Genomic DNA, 22,704 nt, shown 5'->3' on the forward strand with positions numbered 1-22,704 from the left:
ACAGCTTTCACAAAAATAAACTCAACTTTGCATGTCAAATGCAAAGCTACAAAACATCACAACCTAACAGAGGAGGAAACTAGGTGACCTTGTGTTTGATGACTATGTTTTAGATACAACACCAAAAGCATGATTTAGGAAACAGAAGTTGAAAACATGAACTTCTGCTCTGGGAAAGACTGTTAAGAGAATGAAAAGAAAAGCCACCGTTTGGGAGAACATACTTGCAAAGCACATATGAAAAATTGCTCATGTATCCAAAATATACAAAGAACTCCTAAAAGTCAACAATAAGAACACACAACTCAATTAAAAAATGGACAAAAGATCTGAACAGACCCTTCACTAAAGAACATATGCAGGTGATAAATAAACACATAAAAAATGATCAACATCCTCTGTCATCAGGAAATTGCAAATTAAAAAAGTAATGAAATACCACCCCGCACCCAGTAGAATGACTAAAATTCCAAAATACCAAACATTGGAGAGGATGTGGAGCTACCAGAACTCTCATTCATTGCTGGTGGGAATGCAAAATGGTAGTCACTTTGAAAGACAATTGGGCAAATTCTTGCAAAGCTAAATTATACTCTTACCATACAAACCAGCAATTATCTTCCTTAGTATATGCACAAATGAATTGAAAGCTTATGTCTACACGTAATTTTGAACCTGAATGTTTACTATATTCATAATTGCCCCACATTGGAAGAAAACAAGACTTCTGTTACGGATGGAATTGTGTCTGTCAACATTCTTATGTTGAAGTTCTACCCTCCCAGTACATTGGAATGTGAAAGTGCTGCTATAATTTGATTGGGAATGGGTCTTTGCAGATATAATTATAGAAGATGAAGTCATAGTGGAGTAGGGTGGGTCCCTAATCCTAATGACTGTTGTCCTTACAAGTGGGACACCCTGTGTGAAGAGACACACATAGGGAGAATGACTTGAGAACATGAAATATAAGCCAGATATCTGGTTTATATTATATTCCATATTCCAGAAATGGAAATAAGAGGTATCCCAATAGTAAAATAATCCTTAAAAGTATAAAAATGGGTATCATGAACAGCTTTATGTCAATAAACTTGACAACTTAGATGAATTAAGCAATTCACCTGAAAAACTCAAACTGAAGTTGAAGTTTGGAGTAGTCCTATAGCTACGAAAGGCGTTTCACCTATAAATACTTTCTCACAAAGAGAACTCCTGGCCTAGATGTCCTCACTGGTGGATTTTCCCACACATTTTAGGAGGAAATAATACATTTTCCCCCATAAAATAAAGGGGGCAGGAGAGCATATTTTCCAATTCATTTTATGATAACCAAAATTGCCATCATGCAAACCATGACAAGGACCTTAATAAAAGAAAACTATAGGCCAATATCTCTCATTAACAGGCCAAAATGCTGAATAAAAAGCTAATCGATATAATCCAATAATTTAAAAATGATGGCTATCAAACCTCAGACTACTCATCTAATCTTTCCCAATTTCTCTTCAGCACTGAGGCAATCATTGTTGGGGTTTCTTTAACTACAGATTATTTTATATCTATTCTAGAGTATATGACACCATACAGTATGCTTTTTTTGATGTCTGACCTTTTCACTCATTGTAGTTTACTTGAATTAATCCATTTGGTGTCTATCAGCAGGTTTTTTACTTTTTGTTGCCGAATAGCAGTTCCTCATAACAATATATCATTCTCTGTTGATGGATATTTATTTTCTGTCACGATTAGTTATAATGAACGAAGGCACTGTGAACATTATAACAGAGGTATTTGTGAGGACATACATTTTGATTTATTTTAGGGAACTACCTACAGATAGAATTGCTGAATCATACGGAGATATATATTTAAGTTTATAAGAAGCTACTTTTTCCAAAGCAGTTTTAATATTTTATATGACTTCCTACTTCTCCATTTCTGCTCTTCCAATGTATAGTTGAAAATACTGGAAAGGTATCTAGAGGAAATCAACCATGCCTTAAATTAAGAAAGCTGGTTCTTTTGTATATATAAACCACATCTTCTTTATCCATTCGTCAGCTGATGGACATTTAGGCTCTTTCCATAATTTGACTATTGTTGAAAGTGCTGCTATAAACATTGGGGTACCGGTGCCCCTGTGCGTCAGCACTCCTGTATCCTTTGGGTAGATCCCTAGCAGTGCTATTACTGGGTCATAGGGCAGTTTTAATTTTAATTTTTTGAGGAACCTCCACACTGTTTTCCAGAGCGGCTGCACCAGTTTGCATTCCCACCAGCTGTGCAAGAGGGTTCCCGTTTCTCCACATCCTCGCCAGCATCTGTAGTCTCCTGATTTGTTCATTTTAGCCAATACTACTTGGCAATGAGAAAGAATGAAATCTGGCCATTTGCAGCAACGTGGATGCAACTGGAGGGTATTATGCTACGTGAAATAAGTCAGGCAGAGAAAGACAGATACCATATGTGTTCACTCATAAGTGGATCCTGAGAAACTTAACAGAAGACCATGGGGGAGGGGAAGGGGGGAAAAGTTACAGAGAGGAAGGGAGGCAAACCATAGGAGACTCTTAAGGACTGAGAACAAACTAAGGGTTGATGAGGGGTGGGGAGGGAGGGGAAAGTGGGTGATCGGCATTGAGGAGGGCACCTGTTGGGATGAGCACTGGGTGTTGTATGGAAACCAATTTGACACTAAATTATATTAAAAATAATAAAATAAAATAAAATAAAATGATGATTAAAAGAAAAAGAAAAAAGAGAAAGCTGGTTCTTCAGTAAAGGTTCTGAGACAGAGTCCATTCTCCTCAGATTTCCTCATTTGACAGCAACCTTCCTTCACTTTTGTCCAAGAGTCATAACAAGCCCCAACACAGCCACTCAGAGGCTAACAGGCAGATGCTGGGACCAAGGTGTTGTGGGCAGCTATCAGCACACTTGCCATGGGGATGAGGCCCTCAAGCTTGGGTCTTTACTTCACAGTATGATCAGTGACTCCTGTTATGTTAGTATCATTCTAGGATCTGCATGGGAAATACTACACTGAAATAGAAATGCCCTGACCACAGGCTCTCAGGAGAGGCCTGATACAATCTCATTTAAGAAACAAAATAAAGAAATGGCGCTTGGGTGGCTCATTCAGTTAAGTCTCCAACTCTTGATTTCAGCTCAGGTCCTGATCTCACAGTTCATGAGATCAAGCCCTGTATTGGGCTCTGTGCTGACATCATGGAGCCTGCATGGGATTCTCTCTTTGCCTCTCTCTCTCTGCCCCTTCCTGGCTCAAAATAAGTGAGTAGACTTTAAAAAAAAGAAACAAATGAGCAATAAGGAAAATAAAGGAGACAGAAAGGCAAACCAAGAAACCGACTCTTAACTACAGAGAACATTCTGATGGTTACCAGAGGGGAGGGGGGGGTGGGTGGGTGACATAGCTGATGGGGATTTAGGAGGGTACTTGTGATGACCAACAGGTATGGTATGGAAGTGTTGAATCACTGTAGTGTACACCTGAAACTAATATTACAATGTATGTTAACTAACAGGAATTTAAATAAAAACTTAAAAAGAAGACATTATAAATTAATGCAACTTTTTGAGAGTGATTTGATAACAGCTCATAATTTAATGCAATTAAAAAGTTGTATTTGTACAACTCTTCAGACATGAAAATATTTTTTAATATAATTTATTGACAAATTGGTTTCCATAGAACACCCAGTGCTCATCCCCAAAAGTGCCCTCCTCAATGCCCATCACCCACTTTCCCCTCTTCCCCAGCCCTCATTAATGCTCAGTTTGTTCTCAGTATCCAAGAGTCTCTTATGGTTTGCCTCCCATTCTCTCTTTAACTTTTTTTTCCCCTTCCCCTCCCCCATGGTCTTCTATTAGGTTTCTCAGACATGAGAATATTTAGTGCAGCAGCAATACACACATGAAAAATTGGAGAAAATGCAATGTTCATCAGCACATTCATTAAACAATGATCAGTATTTCATAAGTGAGTATTAGATAAACAGTAACTTAAAATGTGATGGACAAATTATTTTATTTGAGAGAGAGAGAGAGTGAGAGAGAGAGCATGTAAGCAGGAGAATGGGGCAGAGGGAGAGAGAAAGAGAACTTTAAGGAGGCTCCATGGTCAGCTCTGAGCCCAATGCAGGGCTAAATCCCACGACACGGGGTACATGACCTGAGCGGAATCAAGAGTCGGTCGGTCAACTGAATGAGCCTTCCAGGAGCCCCACATATCATCAACAATATGGGGAAATTTAATATACACCCAAGCATGCATGCATATGCGCGTGCGCGCGCGTGCACGCACACACACACACACACACACACACACACATCAAGAAAAAGGTAGCAGGAAAGTATATTTATTTACATATAATTTAAAAAAGAATATATATATATATATATATATACACACACACACACATACACTCTTGTAACACACAGACAATTTCTGTATGAATATGCTGGAAATTATAATAATAATAATTTATAATATTTAGCTCTAGGAGATGGATCAGGAGAATCAAGCAGATGGGGAGAGAGATATTTATTCTTTACCCTATATGCTTCCATTTGAGTTTTAAATAATACCTGTGCTAATTTCATGAAAGATGGCAGTTTTTTTCAACGTTAAAAGTAAATGTTTTAAGTGTGATTTTGCTTTTACTCTGCATCCCAGCCATTCTCACTTTTATGCAGTATTTTGTTGTTGTTGTTGTTGTTGTTGTTGTTGTTGTTGTTGTTAATTCTGAATAGTGTTTCTTCAAGTTTGACCCCTCAGTTCAAGCAGCACAGGGAGGTGACCTGAGAGCATTTGAAGGTCTAGAAGGGAAATGTATGGCTGAACACCCAGAGTTGGGTGCATGTTGGAGGGACTGGAATGGGCTGTGGCATTATCAGAAGGTGACATTGGAGTAGGTGGCTGGTCCTCTCTATTTGTCTTGCCAGGTTCCCATAACTGTGGACAGAGGGTATGTGGTTTAGAGTGTGCAGAGATCATCGGGAAAGCTGTGCTTCCTGAAACCTTGGAGATGAAGAAGAAGAAGATTTAGTGGCCCCTAAGTTTCTGAGTCTGTCCTGGAGTCATCAGCTTGGGGGCAGCGCAGGCTCTGTAGGGCTAAATGGAGTCAGGGAGAAGCAGAGAGCAGATGAGGGGGCTGAGTGTTCACAGCTTGGTAGTGGTGATAACTAAGGGTCTGGGAGGATGGCAGCCTGAAAGTTGAGAAATTCCTGAGTAGGAGTGTTTAAGTTTTCCCAATGCAGAGAACTTTACCAGGGTCTAAAACTTGATTATCCTCAGGAGGGAAGAGTGAAAGTTTCTTCAGCTTTTCCTTGACTACATCCCTAGTGTGTCTCTGAACCTGTGCAAATGATTCTCCAGTGTATAACTATCCTTGGGGATGGATAAGATAGAAAGGAAGGAGGCAGAGAGAATGAGGGGGAGGGAGATAGCTAGATTCCTCTCAGCACTACTTCTGGACTTTTTCCTGAGCTCCTGGGTGTGGACAGTGTTCTTCACCATGAGTGGAGACAGCAGGAGCTGCCCTTGTCTCCTAAGCATGGCTGTTTACTAGCCGTGGGAGCCTGCATGATGCCTGAAGTGCAATAGAACTTTCCAGTCCAGTCCGTTCCCTACAGGTGAGTGTCTTCCAGGTATGCCCCTTGGTGAAGGAGAGAGTTACCAGAGCATTAGCAGAGGGAGGGTCTAGGTTTGGCTGCCAGGTACAATAAGGACACCAAGAGCCTGAAGAATGGATTAAGGTAGCTGCAGGTTAGATGGCCCTCCATCAAATCATCCCTCCATAGCAGAGAGCAGCTTCACGGTGCCCAGTGCTGGCGATGAGCACACTCTCTGCCATCACCTCCGTTCCTGTTCTCTCATATCTCTTCATCTCTTCCTTTTATCTGCCTGCCTTCTTGTGGGGATCTCTGGGAAGAGAGATTGCAGGTTGGCTGGGCAATGCTTTAGAGAAAAGTGAATGGAGGGAAAGGTAGAAAGGTTGGGTACTCTTTGTTTATTCATTGGTTTGTTCTTTAGCCTGTTAATTGATAAAGTCACTTAAAAATATTTATAGAACACATACTTTGTCAGACTCTGTTCTTGTCACAGGTGATAATACAAGAAAGCTAAAGAACTTGCTTCAAGTTACTTACTTCTAATGTGGGATTTTGAGGATGATAAACTAATAAACAATTAAACACATAATATGGTTTGAGCTACTGATGAGAGCCAATAGAATAAAAATACAGCCTAACAAGGTTAGAGAGTGAAACTGTGCAGGTAGTGTTTTGAAGGGGATGTGTGGGAAAGTGCTGTGGAGAGGAGATATTTGAGCAAAGACCTGCATGTGGTGAGGGAAGAAGTCCAGACCTCCTGAAGAACTCAGTATGATTTATATTGATGTCTTCTAACATTTTCTTACCCTAGGGCTCTAGAGAAAATAGAAGGTCGTAGATAAGCTTATGCACTCTTTGAGTTTTCCAGGTTGCTCTATGGGACTGAGACCATTGCAGTTCGGTTAGAGCGATAGGCTGCCCATTTCGAGGTTTTGTCTCTGTCTGGAACTAGACATTTGAGACCGGGGGAATATGGAGGATTTTGCCTCTATATCACCACTGTTTTCTTGTCTTCTGGTCCCAGGGTGGAGACTGCAGTACAGACAGGACTTCCTTCTGGCACCCGCCTCCCCATTGTCATCTACAGAACAGAGGAATAAAAGATCTCAGAGTTAGAGGTCACTAACAGGGAACTGGAGAGGCCCTTCCTGCCTGGAGGATATACATTCACGGATATGAGAAATGGTGGATGCCTTTCATCCTGAGAATAAGGAGGGAGAAGTTGATAATCCACACCACGGAGCCAGCTTCCAGAAGTCAGGAAAAGACTCAATATTTTGTCTCAAAACAGTTCTTATGACAATGTCCTAGATAGGTCCCACTTGGTAACAACACTGCAGAGTTCTTAGTATAATTGAGGCAGAAACTTAAAATGAATATAATGCAAATGGAACCTATGTTAAAGGATACAAACAAAAGAAGTAATCATGTCTTTGTGTGATTGGCTAAGGTTGGGATTCTTTGAACTGTTGAAATGTAGCAGGAGTTTGCAGGGCATGGATACAAGAGGCAGAGAAGACACTTTTGGGCACTGGAGATGAAGTGTTGGTGGCATGAATGAGCACTTTGTGACCAGGGAAGTGAATAGAATGGCAGGTCAGGGCAGGGTTGGAGGCAGGATGGCTGGTGAACTGGGAGACGGGTACATACTGGGTGAGTGGGTTTTCATGCCTCAGGTGTGGTGTTGGTGGCTACTGCTCATCTTCTTGGGCATTTACGTTTACCTTCATAAGTTACACATATCCTTCATGAAACATTTAATATCAACCTTGTATAATAAAACAGTAGCCTTATGTTGTGAAGTCTAGGAGTAGGATATATTTCCTCAAACTGGAATTGCCTTGAATCTTCCTGTGGTCAGAAACTTGTTTTCTCTCTTTTACTCTTTAGATTTCACAAGGAACAAGAGCTCAGAACTAAATGTTGGGGAATCACTCTAGTGCCACTGAATTTTATCTCCTTGGCTTCCCTGGCTCCCGAGAACTACATCATATTCTCTTTGCTATCTTCTTCTTCTTCTACTCAGTGACATTAATGGGAAACACGGTCATCATTGTGATTGTCTGTGTGGACAGACGTCTGCAGTCCCCCATGTATTTCTTCCTTGGTCATCTCTCTGCCTTGGAGATCTTGGTTACAACTATTATCGTACCCGTGATGCTTTGGGGGCTGCTGTTCCCTGGGATGCAGACAATATCTCTGGCTGCATGTGTCACCCAGCTCTTCCTGTACCTTGCTGTGGGGACCACAGAGTTTGCATTACTGGGAGCGATGGCTGTGGACCGTTACGTGGCTGTCTGTAACCCTCTGAGGTACGACATCATTATGAACAGCCGCACCTGCATCTGGGTGGTCATTATGTCATGGGTGTTTGGGTTCCTTTTTCAAATCTGGCCAGTTTATGCCACATTTCAGCTTACCTTCTGCAAATCAAATGTGGTGAACAATTTCTTCTGTGACCGAGGGCAATTGCTCAAACTGTCCTGCAACAATACCCTTTTTATAGAGTTCATCCTGTTCTTAATGGCTGTTTTTGTTCTTTTTGGTTCTCTTATCCCTACAATCATCTCGTACAGCTATATCATCTCCACAATCCTCAAGATCCCCTCAGCCTCTGGCCGGAGGAAAGCCTTCTCTACATGTGCCTCTCACTTCACATGTGTTGTGATTGGGTACGGCAGTTGCTTGTTCCTCTATGTGAAACCCAAGCAAACTCAAGCAGCTGATTACAATAGGGTGGTGTCCTTGATGGTTTCAGTAGTTACTCCTTTCCTCAATCCCTTCATCTTCACCCTCCGAAATGACAAAGTCATAGAAGCCCTTCGGGATGGAGCAAAGCACTGGTGTCAACTATTCAGGAATTAGTCTTGTCTTAATTATTATGGATTTTATAATGCTCTGAAAAAAATACTCCTCTCTGATCTGCATCATAACCATCATCAAATATTCTGTGTACAACAATAGCCTTTTATGTTATGGCCATGGTTTTTAACATGGTTGTTTGTTATTAAAAATTCACTTTATTTTAAACATATATCTATACATGTATACATATGTGTGTGTATATATATATATATATAGTTATAGATATACATATACATACTGTTCTCAAAATATGATACATTTCACAATAAAAGTTAAAAATTAAATGTAAAAATAATACATATATGTGTGATATTTGTATTTCTGAACAGGAAAAGCTAGGAAAAATATTCCCCAACTGCAGAATGGAATGACTACTCATTTCTAGGTTACTGACTCATCTCTTCATGTAAAATGTCCTGTGGTTTAGGTTCTCTGGCCATGTAAGCTCCCTAGTCCTTCCCTGACTCAAACATATTCTCTCTCTCTCAACAGATACAAGAAGACTATTCTTTCACTTCTATAAATGTGACATTTCTAATTTCAATGATAGATATGAAGACCTAAGACACTGCCCTCAATCACCTGGGGATCTTGTTGAAAATGCACATTATAATTCAGAGGTCTGGACTAAGGCTGGAGAGTCTTTTTTTTTTTTTTCAACGTTTTTTATTTATTTTTGGGACAGAGAGAGACAGAGCATGAACGGGGGAGGGTCAGAGAGAGAGGGAGACACAGAATCGTAAACAGGCTCCAGGCTCCGAGCCATCAGCCCAGAGCCTGACGCGGGGCTCGAACTCACGGACCGCGAGATCCTCGCGGGGCTCGAACTCACGGACCGTGAGATCGTGACCTGGCTGAAGTCGGACGCTTAACCGACTGCGCCACCCAGGCGCCCCGAGAGTCTACATTTCTAATCAGCTTCAGCTGATGTTGATGCTGTTGGGGGTGAGGGTGAGGGACGAATTACCTCTGCCCTTGGTTTCCTGTTCCAAAGTCTGTTGCCTTAGTACTTCTCTGCATATTTTCTTGGCTGGCATAATTCCACAATTCTGGACACCATTACAATCCCAGGAATGGTTGTTTTTTAAAAGACACATCTCTAATTGGTGGGCTTCCTCAGGGTGTGGGAGGAAGAGCTAGATAAGGTGGTATTCTCTCACCTGAAAGCACCCACATCATGGTGCCTGCTGCCCAAAGGATGTGGGACAACAACAGAGCTGCTGTGACAAGGGAGAGCTGGCTCCGCGGGGTCCCTGGGCTCTGGAGGAGTGTAGAGAGGGCAGAGGAAGAGGCAGCCTCTGGCCCCTCTCACATTCCTCCGTCCTTTCAAGGTTCATGTTACCTGGCCACTGATTCCTATCCCCTTCAATTGTTCATCCTCTCTTGCCCACTTTCTTTCCTGATTCTTCTCTGTAGCTCTCTTTCTGTGGCTCCAGTTCCCCATTTCACTTCTGCATTCCTTGTTGCCTTTCCCCCTCATGGACCAAGCTTAGCGTGCTGTCATCCAGCTTCCCACAAGGCAGCCCTTGCGCCTCTGTGCCAGCACACCAACCTCACTCACTCTTCCCCTAGTCAGCCCCTCTTTGGTTCCAATCAGTGATTCCCTTTCTGATGTCATAAGCACACATTTTATCCACTATGGCATTTTTGTAATAACAAAATATTGATAACCAAATGGATATCAGTAGGTGACTGGTTAAATAAATTGTTTCACTCATACAATGAAATACTATGCATCCATAAAAAGAATAAAAAACCTCTTTCTGCAATGATTAGAAATGATTCCCAGGCTGTATTGTTAAGTGAGAAAAGCAAAGCACATGGAACTTAGTATTCACTTTTGGGTAAGAAAGAAGTAGAAATAATATTCATATAATAGTATTCATATTTGCTTGTGGACCACATTGTAAGAAATTAAGAAGTAATTGTAGATCTATGGACAGATAGAATGGGAAAAGAATGAGACTTTTCACTGTTTGACTTCTAATATTCTCTCTGGTTTTTTTTGTAACCATGTGTAGGTATTGCCTATAAAAATAAAATAATAAATTTCATTTATGTACTTTAAGGGATGTAGTAATTCAATCTTACCTTTTTATTTATTCAAATATTTATTTATTTTTCTCTTATTCAGGAGCACCTGCTTATTTATATGAATACATTTCTCTAACTGGAAGATATTTGGTAAGTGGAGCTTCTGTTAAATTAAAATATTTTGGAAAATATTCCTGGAGCATAACATAGTAGCCAGGAGCTCAAGGAGAATATCAAGAGAAGGAGGCCTGTGTAGACGTGACTATATGCTTTCTTGAACTTGGGGTCTCGGTTAGTGTGTCTGATAGGGAAGAAATATCACTCTCAGCAGAAGAGAAGAGCCTGTTCCATTCTAAAGAATCTTGCTCTGTCACACAGTACTTACTTATTTGTATACTAGGTAATTAGAACCAGAGAGGACTATCCATCTAGAGCTCCATACTCCAAAGCAGTATAGCACTGGAGTTAAATACTCGAGAAGCCCAGTGCCTAAACTCCCTATCCCCAACTTTTCAGGCAATAATTTTCTGCTATGCTGAATACTTCTCTCTACTTCCCAAAATGGATCGCAGAAATGCTTGATGTATATGTATAATGTGAACAATAATAATGATATTAACAACCAATACTTCATATTATGCACGTCAGGAACAATTTTCACATCTAGCCCTAGGGATTCCCTGTTGATTTCACCAAAAAGGGACCTACTTGGCATCCAAGTCCATGCATGGACAGCCCAGAAATTGTGGGGAGTTACTCCCAATTGGATGTAATATGACCAGTGAAAGTAGACACCAGTAGATAATTTTTCCCCTTTTCCCCTCTGAGGGATAGTTATGAAACAGAGTTTATACATATACTAAGGTGTGAGTAGTACCAAAGATCACACAATTAGTTGCACTTAGGGGCAGGAAGCTTGGTAAAGCATCCTTTTATTGGTTTTACAGTGTTCCATGGTTCATACTTTTGTCATTCATGCCTGCTCTCATGGACTGTCTTCCCCAATGAATAGCCAATAAGTCCTTGGCCTCCTGAGGAACCCAAGCTAAGAAATACTGCTTAAGTCTCACTCTTTAATTTTTACTACTAAACAACTCATTTAAATCATATAAGAACTCCCTAGGGTAACTACTATTATTACTCAAGGAACTCTGGCACAGAGACAATAAGTGACTTACCCAAAGTCACATTGTTAGTATGCAAAGGCCTAGGATCCAAACCTAGGCAGTCTGGCTGCGGTTTATTCCCTTAACCACTATGCTAGATAGCCTACAGTGCTACATCATGAAATGCTAATTGTTTATCTTTATCTGAGCTACTTGTTATTTATTCTTATATCAGTCAGGATAGTCTAGGTTATGTTGTGGTAAAAGTAGTCTCAAGATCCTTGTATCCCACAACAACAAATGCTTGTTTTTGTTCCCATTATTTGTCTCCTATGGGTCAGTTGCTCCTCTGCTCCCTATCATCTTTATTTTAGTTAAGGCTAATGAGGCAGTCTCTAACTGGGACTTGGCTGGTCTTGAGATAGTGGGAAAAGAGTATGGCAAATCATGGTCAGATTCACCAAAGTAAGGGACCAGGCCAAACTTGCTGTCAGTGTTAATGCCTAATTTCAACCTAGAATATAAAATTTTATATATATATATATATATATATATATATATATATATACGTATATGTATATATACGTGTATATATATATATATATATATATATATATATGAAAAAATTAACTTTATATGTTGTAATTTTCTTGGATTGTTATAGTCTGTTTCTTCCATAACCTAGATACATACTTATACACAGTGTAAAGAAGGGAAAAACTCATATGATATTTGTCTTTCTCTGACTTATTTTGCTTAGCATATTACTCTAGTTCCATCCGTGTTACTCTAAATGGCAAGATTTCATTCTTCTTGATTGCTGAGTAGTATTCCATTGTATATATATGCCACACCTTTATTCATTCTTTAGTCAATGGACATTTGGGCTCTTTCCATAATTTGGCTATTGTTGTTAGTGCTGCTATAAACATTGGGGTACGTGTGCCCCTTCGAATCAGCATTTTTGTATCCTTTGGATAAATACCTAGTAGTGCAATTGCTGGGCGATAAGGTAGTTCTATTTTTAATTTTTTTGTGGAACCTCCATACTGTTTTCTAGAGTGGCTGTACCAGTTTGCATTACCACCAACTGTGCAAGAGGGTTCCCCTTTCTCTGCATCCTCTCTAACATCTGTTGTTGCCTGAGTTGTTAATTTTAGCCATTCTGACAGGTGTGAGGTGGTATCTAACTGGGGTTTTGATTTGTCTTTTTCTGATGATGAGTGATGTTGAGCATCTTTTCATGTGTCTGTTAGCCATCTGGTTGTCTTCTTTGGAAAAGTGTCTATTTATGTCTTCTACCCATTTCTTCACTGGATTGTTTGGTTTTTGGGTGTTGGGTTTGATAAGTACTTTATAGATTTTTGGATACTAACCCTTTAACAGATATGTCATTTGCAAATAATCTTCTCCCATTCTGTCAGCCTTTTAGTTTTGTTAATTGTTTCCTTTGCTGTGCAGAAGATTTTTATCTTAATGAGGTCCCAATAGTTCAGTTTTGCTTTTGTTTCCCTTGCCTCTGGGATATGTCTAGTAGGAAGTTGCTGCAGCCAAGGTCAAAGAGGTTGTTCTGTCTTCTCCTCTAGAATTTTTTTGAGTTTAATTAATTTATTTTGAAAGACAGAGAGAGAGAGAGAGAGAGAGAGAGAGAGAGAAAACAAGTGGCGGAGGGGCAGAGAGAGAGAGAGAGAGAGAGAGGATCCCAAGCAGGCTCCACACTGTCAGCACAGAGCCCGATATGGTGCTTGAACTAATGAACCATGATGACCTGAGCTGAAATCAAGAGTTGGACGCTTAATTGACTGAGCCACCCAGGCGCCCCTCTCCTCTAGGATTTTGATGTTTTCTTGCCTCGCATTTAGGTTTTTCCTCCATTTTGGGTTGATTTTTGTATATGGTGTAAGAAAGTGGTCCAGGTTCATTCTTCTGCATGTCACTGTCCCATTTTCTCAACACCATTTGCTGAAGAGACTGTCTTTTTTCCATTAGATATTCTTTCTCGATTTGTCGAAGATTAGTTGACCATACATCTGTAGGTCAATTTCTTGGTTCTCTATTCTGTTCCATTGATCTATGTGTCTATTTTTGTGCCAGTGCCATACTGTCTTGATGATTATAGCTTTGTGATACAGCTTGAAGTCCGGGATTGTGATGCTTCCAGATTTTTGTTTTCAACATTACTTTGGCTATTTGGGGTCTTTTCTGGTTCCATACACATTTTAGAATTGTTTGTTCTAGCTCTGTGAAGAATGCTGGTGTTATTTGATAGGGATTTCATTGAATATGGAGATTGCTTTGGGTGGTATCAACATTTTAACAATATTTGTTTTTCCAGTCCATGTGCAGGCTTTATTTTTGAGGTGATCATTGCAAATATCTGTGAATATACCAAAAAGCATTTAATTGTGCAGTTTAAATGGGTGACTTTGTGCTATGTGAATTATATCTCAATAAACTTGTTAAAAATAGTATGTTAGATTGTGAAAAAGTTTTATGAAGAAAAGTGAAATAGGACTGTATGGGACCATCTATTGAGGGAGTCTTGAAATTTTAAGTAGGGTTGTCAGGGAAAGCTTGAGAGAATGAAGTACAAAGCCCTTTGGATGCCCATTACAGAACACCCCAGGCATAGTGAACAACAATTGGAGAGACCCTTGGGCAAGCGTAGGTAAAGATGCCAGAATGGAGCAAGTATAGGGCGTGTAAGAGCAAATTCAGTCAGAGAAGTAATCAGGATTTAGATCATACAGAGCCTTGTAAGCTTTTAAAAGACTTTTGCCTTTTCGAGGAGTGAGTTGGAAAGTATTGCAAGTTGTTGAAAAAGAGTGACAGAATCTGTCCAATGTTTTAATGAGATTATTCTGACTGCTATGTAGACAGTTGATTAAAGGCCAGTAAGAGAGAAGGAGGGAGACCACTTAGGAGATTATATCAGTTAGCTTCTGCTATATAAGAGCTAAGCATAAAACTCCAGGGGCATACAACAATAAACTTTTATTTTTATGCATTAGGGCTTCAGCCTATTTAGGCCAGGCTCAGCTGGTGGTTCTGCTAATCTCAGGTCAGCTTGTGTGTGAGTCTAAGGGTTGGATGGCAGGTGGCTGGTCTAGGCTGGGTCCACACTGATGTTTCAACTGGGGTGTCTCTCCTCTTCTTCTTGGCACCAGCAGGCTTACCTGAGCACTTCTTCCTCTGATAGTGGCAGGACACAAGAAAACACAGATGGAAATACTAAAGGCCTCCTAAGGCCTGGGCTGAGAACTGACACACTGAAGTTTTGGTCTCATTCTGTTGATCAAAGCCAGTTACATGGAAGAATCCAGAATCAATGTATGGAGAAGTGCATCACTTGAGGAAATTAGGGCAGAAAGGGGTTGACCAATACAGTCATAGTGTTTCTCTTGCCTCTCTGAACTTTAGATAGGCTTCTTCCTGACTCCAGACCCTTGCCATCCCTATTCTTAGATTATTTACTTTAGAGCACTTATAATTGTAAATTCTTTTTCTTCACCCTTTACAGGCTCAGGAGCAGCTCAATGTGCTTACCCCATTGATCAATCTCTCCATTAAGGTACTTCAGTACTTTTCTGGTAGCACATCTCAGGGCTTAAAAACTCTCCCATTCTTTGTTTTAGTGGAGTTGAATGCAGGCTGAGTTCTGGCCCCCCTCTCCTATTGCAGTAACCTTGAATAAAGTCTTCTAGGCCTGTTTAACTTTGTCTGGGGGAAATTTTTGCTTTGATGGGTGAAAAGTGAATATTTTCAATAGTTTAATTTACCACAAAGACTGCTACAGTGATGTAACCTAGAGATGATAAGCACCTGGATCAGAATGAAAGCAGTGAAGGAGTGGACTGGTCTGTTTTTAAATGCAGTTGATCCTTGGGCAACATGGGTTTGAACTGCCTGAGCTCCCTTATACATGGATTTTTTTCAATAAATATACATAATGTACTGTAAATGTATTTTCTCTTCCTTATGATTTTCTTAATCATATTTTCTTTTCTTTAGCATAGTTTGTTGTGAGAATACAGTATATAATACATATAACATGAAATATCTGTTAATCGGCGTTCATGTTATTGGTAAGGCTTCTGGTCATTAGGAGCTAAGTTTTTGGGGACTCAAAAGTTATATGTGGATTTTTGACTATGTGACTGTGTGAGGGGTCGGTGTCCCAAACCCCAAATTGTTCAAGGATTCACTGTATATATATTTTTCTCTCTCTCCCTAACATATATCTATTTAATCCATAGTTTCTTAGTGGCAATAGGATTTGTTTTCGTATGATATGTAAAAAACCAGTGGGTTAATAATTATATATTTTCTGGAAATATTTAACTGGAGAATATCAGGAGTCCAGTTATGAACAAAGTAAGCTTGAGATGTCTACTGTTAAATATCTAAGAATATGTTGAGGAGGCAGTTAAATATAAAACCCTGGAGTCCAGGGCAGTTCAAGTTGGATATAGAAATGTGAGTCAAGTGAATGCAGGTGGTATTTAAATCTATGAGAATAGTTGAGTGACCAAAGGAAGCCTATAGATACAAAAGAAAAAAAATAATGCAAATGACAAGGCTCTGAGTTTTTATGATTAGAGACAAGCAAATAGATAGGAATCAACAAAGGAGACGGGGGACTAGTGGCCACACAACTAGACACAAACCAGGAGAGGATGGTGTCTCAAACGCTCAGTGGAGGATGTTTTTTAAGGAGTTGTTGAAGAATGTCACATGGTCCTTGGAGATCAAGTAAAGTGACACCTAAGAATTGACCACTAGACTTAGCTATTTGGAGGTCATTGATGACTTTGATTGACATTGTGATGACCTCACAAGCGAAATTCTTGTGAAACACTTTCTCTATCACTCTGAAACTCAGGGAACATCAAAGTGTTTTATATCCTCAACTTCTGAATGTTTCACTGATCCTCATGCTTTATTTGAAACATACATCCTCTAAGGACGCCCACAGCTCCTCTGATGTCATGATTTTTTTTCACTCTTCTGAGCCTGGATGTGGGTTAGGTGTCTTTCTTATTTATTATTACTTTCTTATAACCACTATGCATTTCCCCCACCCTTGGCTTTAAGTTTTGCCTAGCTTTGAAGCTGTTGTTCTACCAGCCATTTTTTCCCTGCTAGTTGCAGTCATCTGCAAACCTTTGGGCTATGTTAGCTAATTTTTTTAAAAGATTTTAATACCTAGATCACCATCATTTTCTATATTTCTACTGTTGTCTAACTAATTCTGGTTCCCAAAGACTTCTGGCCTCATCACCTAATACTCTCTTTCTCATTCATTGTGTTACAAACATAGTAGCCTCCTTGGTATTTCTTGAATCCACTGAGAACAGTCTTGTCCCAGAACCAGCTGGAATTACCCAAGATATTTGTATGAAGCAGTTTCTCACTTGCCAGAAATTACTTCTTCAAAGTCACCTCAAGGAAGCTTCCTCTAAACACTAAATGAAAAATAACAAACTTACACCTACACTCTAACAGTCCTTGTCCCCCTATAATTCTGCATTTTATTCATAATACTTATTACCACCTAATACACATTAATTAATTTATTTATTGTTGGTATCATCCCACTAGATTATATGCTTTGTGAGGACAGATACTTTGTTTTATTTTCTGCTGTATCCTCAGTACCTTAAAATAGTGCTTGGCACTAAGCTGTTTTTTTTTTTTTTAATTTTATTTTTTATTTTTTAAAATTTACATCCAAATTAGTTAGCATATAGTGAAACAATGATTTCAGGAGTAGATTCCTTAATGCCCCTTACCCATTTAGCCCATTCCCCCCTCCCACAACCCCTCCAGCAACCCTCAGTTTGTTCTCCATATTTATGAGTCTCTTCTGTTTTGTCCCCCTCCCTGTTTTTATATTATTTTTGTTTCCCATCGTTTATGTTCATCTGTTTTATCTCTTAAAGTCCTCATATGAGTGAAGTCATATGATTTTTGTCTTTCTCTGACTGACTAATTTCACTTAGCATAATACACTCCAGTTCCCTCCACGTAGTTGCAAATGGCAAGATTTCATTCTTTTTGATTGCCGAGTAATACATCCCACTCATTATATGCTTTGTGAGGACAGGTACTTTGTTTTATTTTCTGCTGTATCCTTAGTACCTTAAAACAGTGCTTGGCACTAAGTTTTTGAGAGATTAGGTAATTTCTCCGAGGCTTCCCAAATAGTAAATGAACAGAACAAAGATTCTACCGATAGATATCTAATTTAAGGTGTGTGTTTTTAACTAGTACATTCTACATCATTTTGGCAGTATCATGGTAATACAAGATTAGTTACAGCTAAATGATTCAGTATTAATCAGAGACCATGATACAGGAGTGAGAGGAAGGATGTTGAGCCTCATCTGTCTGTAGCTTCAGGGCTTTGGAACAGAGAAGCAAAGCTCCAGGCAAGATGGTAGATAAAAGGCTAAGGGTCAGAGTGAATTATTCTAGAGTAAGTGAGTTACACTTCAGGAGAAGCAACTGGTGGCATGCTTAGTTTACTCAAAGCCACAAGATAAATCATGTCACATTATCCTTAAGTATCAATTTTATTGATGGTAAGTAAACATTGTGCATATTAAAGCAAATCTGTCTTCTTCAATTTCTTGCATAAGCTTTCTATAATTTTTAGCATACAGATCTTTTACCTCTTTGGTCAGGCTTATTCCTAGGTATTTTATGGTTTTCAGTGCAATTATAAATGGGATCGATTCCTTTATTTCTCTTTCTGCTGCTTCATTATTGGTGTATGGAAATGCAACCAATTTGTGTACATTGATTTTATATCCTGTGACTTCAGAGGTTCTAGCTGTTTTTTGGTGGAGTCTTTCAGGTTTTCCATGAAATGGAAAAACATTCCGTGCTCATGGATTAGAAGAACAAATATTGTTAAAATGTTGATACTACCCAAAACAATCTACACATTCAGTGCAATCCCTATCAAAATAACACTAGCATTTTTCACAGAGCTAGAACAAACAATTCTAAAATTTGTATGGAACCAGAAAAGACCCCAAAAAGCCAAAGTAATGTTGAAAAAGAAAACCAAACCTGGAGGCATCACAATCTCAGACTTCAAGCTGTATTACAAAGCTGTAATTATCAAGAAAGTATGGTGTTGGCACAAGAACAGACACATAGATCAATAGAACAAAATAGAGAACCCAGAAATGAACCCACAAGTGTATGGCCAACTAATCTTCCAAAAATCAAGAAAGAATATCTAATGGGAAGAAAAGCAGTCTCTTCAGCAAATTGTGCTGGGAAAACTGGATAGTGACATGCAGAAGAATGAACCTGGACTGCTTTCTTACACCATACCCAAAAATAAACTCAAAATAGAGGAAAGACCTCAATGTGAGACAGGAAAACATCAAAATCCTAGAGGAGAAAACACACAACAACCTCTTTGACTCCAGCCACAGCAACCTCTTACTTGACATGTCTCCAGAGGCAAGGGAAACAATAGCAAAAATGAATTATTGGGACCTCATTAAGATAAAACGCTTCTGCACAGTGAAGGAGAAAATCAGCAAAATTAAAAGGCAACTGACAGAACGGGAGAAGATTATTTGCAAATGACGTATCACATAAAGGGTTAGTATCCAAAAATCTATAAAGTACTTATCAAACTCAACACCCGAAAAACAAATAATCCAGTTAAGAAATGGGCATAAGACATGAATAGATACTTTTACAAAGAAGACATCCAGATGGCTAACAGACATATGAAAAGATGCTCAACATCATTCATCATCAGAAAAAGACAAATCAAGACCACAATGAGACACCACCACATCTGTCAGAATGACTAAAATTAACAACTCAAGCAACAACGGATGTTGGAGTGGATGCAGAGAAAGGGGTCCCCTCTTGCTCTTTTGGTGGTAATGCAAACTGGTACAGCCACTCTAGAAAACAGTATGAAGGTTCCAAAAAAAAGTAAAAATAGAACTACCCTATCGCCTAGCAGTTGCACTACTAGGTGTTTATCCAAAGGATAAAAAAATGCTGATTTGAAGGGGCACATGCACCCCAATGTTTATAGCAGTGCTATCTACAATAGCCAAATTATGGAAAGAGCCCAAATGCCCATCGACTATGAATGGATAAAGAAGATGTTATATATATATATATATATATATATATATATATATATATATATATAGTATATATTGTGTGTATATATATATATATATATATATTATATTTGTATTTATGGAATATTACTCGGCAATCAAAAAGAATGAAATTTTGCCTTTTACAACAACACGGATGGAACTAGAATGTCTTATGCTAAGTGAAATAAGTCAGTCAGAGAAAGATAAATATAATATAATGTCACTAGTATGTGGAATTTAAGAAACAAAACAGATGTCCTTGTGCTTTAATGAAATCACCTTTATGTACCAAACAACAACCACAACCACAACCACAATAACAACTACAAAAACAGAGATGACGCAAACCATAAGAGACTTCTAAATACAGAGAACAAACTGAGGGTTGCTGGAGGGGTGTTGGGTGGGGGGAATGGGCTAAATGGGTGATAGGTATTAAGGAAGGCACTTGTTGGGATGAGCACTGGGTATTACATATGTGATGAATCACTAAATTCTACTCCTGAAACCATTATTACACTATACATTAACTAACTTGGATTTAAATAAAAATAAAAATAAGATAAATAAAATCTTGTTTCAAAATAAAGATTTTAGGAGAACTTCTTTGTAAAAAGAAAAAAAAAAGCAAATGAACTTTGTAATAGACACTAAAGAAAATCTAAATAAAGATACATATCAAGTTCAAGGATAAAAGATTTAACATCATATGTAAATTATCCCAAAATTTATCTATAGATTCAATACTATAACAATCAAGATTGTTTTCATGGAAGTTTGTAAAGGTTTTCATGGAAATTGGTAAACCAATTCTGAACATTATTGGGAAGTGTAAATGGCCAAGGATATTCAGAATTTTCAGTATTGAATGAACAAGCAGGGGGTGGGATTTCCCCTGACAGATATCAAAATTTATTCTGAAGCTGTAGTAATGAAGACAGTATGAACCTAAAGAATAGACAAATCAATCACTGTAATGAAATAACATTCCAAGAGAGACCCATATTATATGAATCATTGGTATGACAAAAATGAGGAAAGGAAGAACATTACATGGAGCTGGAAAAAAGGTATCCATATGGCAAAAAGTAAAATTGAATCTTATATCACACTATACACTAAAATCAATTCAGGATGGATCAAATTCATAGGTCAACACTTAAGCTTTAAACCCTTTGGAAGAAAATGTTGGTGAATATCTTTCAGATTTTGGCATAGAGAAAGGGGCTCTTAAACATTATACAAAAAGAGATGATATAAAAAAAAGATAGATATACTAGACTTTATTAAAACTAGGAACTTGTACTCATCAGAAGATACCTTAGAGGAGGTGAAATGGCAAGTGACAAACTGGGGAAGAAATTCTCAATTAACATAACAAATGAAGTATTATATAAAGAACTTCTAAAAATCATTTTTAAAAGTGCAAACATTGGCTATTCGGGGCCTTTTGTGGTTCCATATGATTTTTAGAATTGCTTGTTCTAGTTTCGAGAAGAATGCTGGTGCAATTTTGATTGGGATTGCATTGAATGTGTAGATAGCTTGGGGTTAGTATTGACATTTTGACAATATTTATTCTTCCAATCCATGAGCAGGGAATGTCTTTCCATTTCTTTATATCTTCTTCAATTACCTTCATAAGCTTTCTTAAAAACTGAGAACAAACTGAGGGTTGATGGGGGGTGGGAGGGAGGGGAGGGTGGGTGATGGGTATGGAGGAGGGCACCTTTTGGGATGAGCACTGGGTGTTGTATGGAAACCAATTTGACAATAAATTTCATATGTTGAAAAAAAATAAAAGTGCAAACAACTCAGTACAAAAATAGGCAAATATTACAAATACACATTTTATGGAAAAGGAAATTCTCTCTATATCTATGTATATCCATATCTATATCTACCTTCAATAAACCTATAAAGAAATACTCAACCACCTTAGTTGGGGCAGAGACTGCTAAGTGATCATCAAACATTTCTTCTTTTTATTCACACAGCTAAAATAAAAATTCCTCTCTTTCTGCAGATAAGAGTGGTCATGTGAATGAGTTCTAGCCAATGGTATGTGAGTAGAAGTGATGTACACAACTTCCAAATCTAGTCCCAAAGACTTCTTCATGCATATTCTTCTCTCTCTTTCACATACATCCTTGAGGCCCTATGTGAAGATAGAAAACATTCTACCAACATAGGTTCCTAAATGATCCTGTGGAGCAGAGTCTGTGCCTTCAGTAGTCATAATACATGACTATACATTAATGAGAAATAAGCTTTTATTGTGATCAGCCACTGAGCATTTGTAGTTTGCAATAGCATCTGGCACTACTCTAAATAATACATTAATAATTAGGGAAAACAGATAAGACAATTGAAAATTGATATAATCTCTTTGGAAACTATTCTGCATTATCTTTTTTTTTAATTTTTTTTAACGTTTATTTATTTTTGAGACAGGGAGAGACAGCATGAATGGGGGAGGGTCACAGAGAGAGGGAGACACAGAATCTGAAACAGGCTCTAGACTCTGAGCTGTCAGCACAGAGCCCGACGCGGGGCTCGAACTCACGGACCGCGAGATCATGACCTGAGCCAAAGTCAGATGCTTAACCGACTGAGCCACCCTGGCACCCCTATTCTGCATTATCTTAAAAAATTCAGAATTTGCATACCCTATAACCCAACGCATCTCTCTTCAGAATATACTCAAGAGAAACTCTTGTATATGAACACCAGAAGAATGTTCATGGTAGCCCTGTTCACATTAGCAAAAACCTGTCAGCAATCCAACTGCACACCACTGGAACAGTCATGGTTTACGTAGTCACACAATGGAATATTATATAGTAGTCAAAATTAATAAAGCTCAACAATATGAATGAATCATTTACCATGAAATGAAAAAAAAAAGCTTTAAA

General features: G+C 38.7%; 2 protein-coding genes across 2 annotated transcripts in view; both read left to right on the top strand.

Moving 5' to 3' along the window:
• Window positions 1–15,356, top strand: part of LOC102968696 (olfactory receptor 9A4-like) — an 82,330-nt gene extending 66,974 nt beyond the window's left edge. The window contains exons 6-7 of the transcript XR_006213366.1: window positions 10,637–10,686; window positions 15,163–15,356. The gene's annotated coding sequence lies outside the window, so the exon portion shown is untranslated. The remainder of the gene's footprint in view (window positions 1–10,636; window positions 10,687–15,162) is intronic.
• On the top strand, window positions 7,555–8,502 carry LOC102968108 (olfactory receptor 9A4). Its single transcript, XM_007090825.2, has one exon. It carries the CDS (start codon window positions 7,558–7,560, stop codon window positions 8,500–8,502), a length of 945 nt encoding a protein of 314 aa, XP_007090887.1. The 5' UTR covers window positions 7,555–7,557.
• Window positions 15,357–22,704: the final 7,348 nt, after the last annotated feature.

This window comes from Panthera tigris, chromosome A2 (assembly GCF_018350195.1).
Source record: "Panthera tigris isolate Pti1 chromosome A2, P.tigris_Pti1_mat1.1, whole genome shotgun sequence".
NCBI lineage: Eukaryota > Metazoa > Chordata > Mammalia > Carnivora > Felidae > Panthera > Panthera tigris.

Coding starts and splice junctions, on each gene's coding strand:
- LOC102968108 (XM_007090825.2), top strand. CDS start 7,558: ATGTTGGGGAATCACTCTAGTGCCACTGAATTTTATCTCCTTGGCTTC.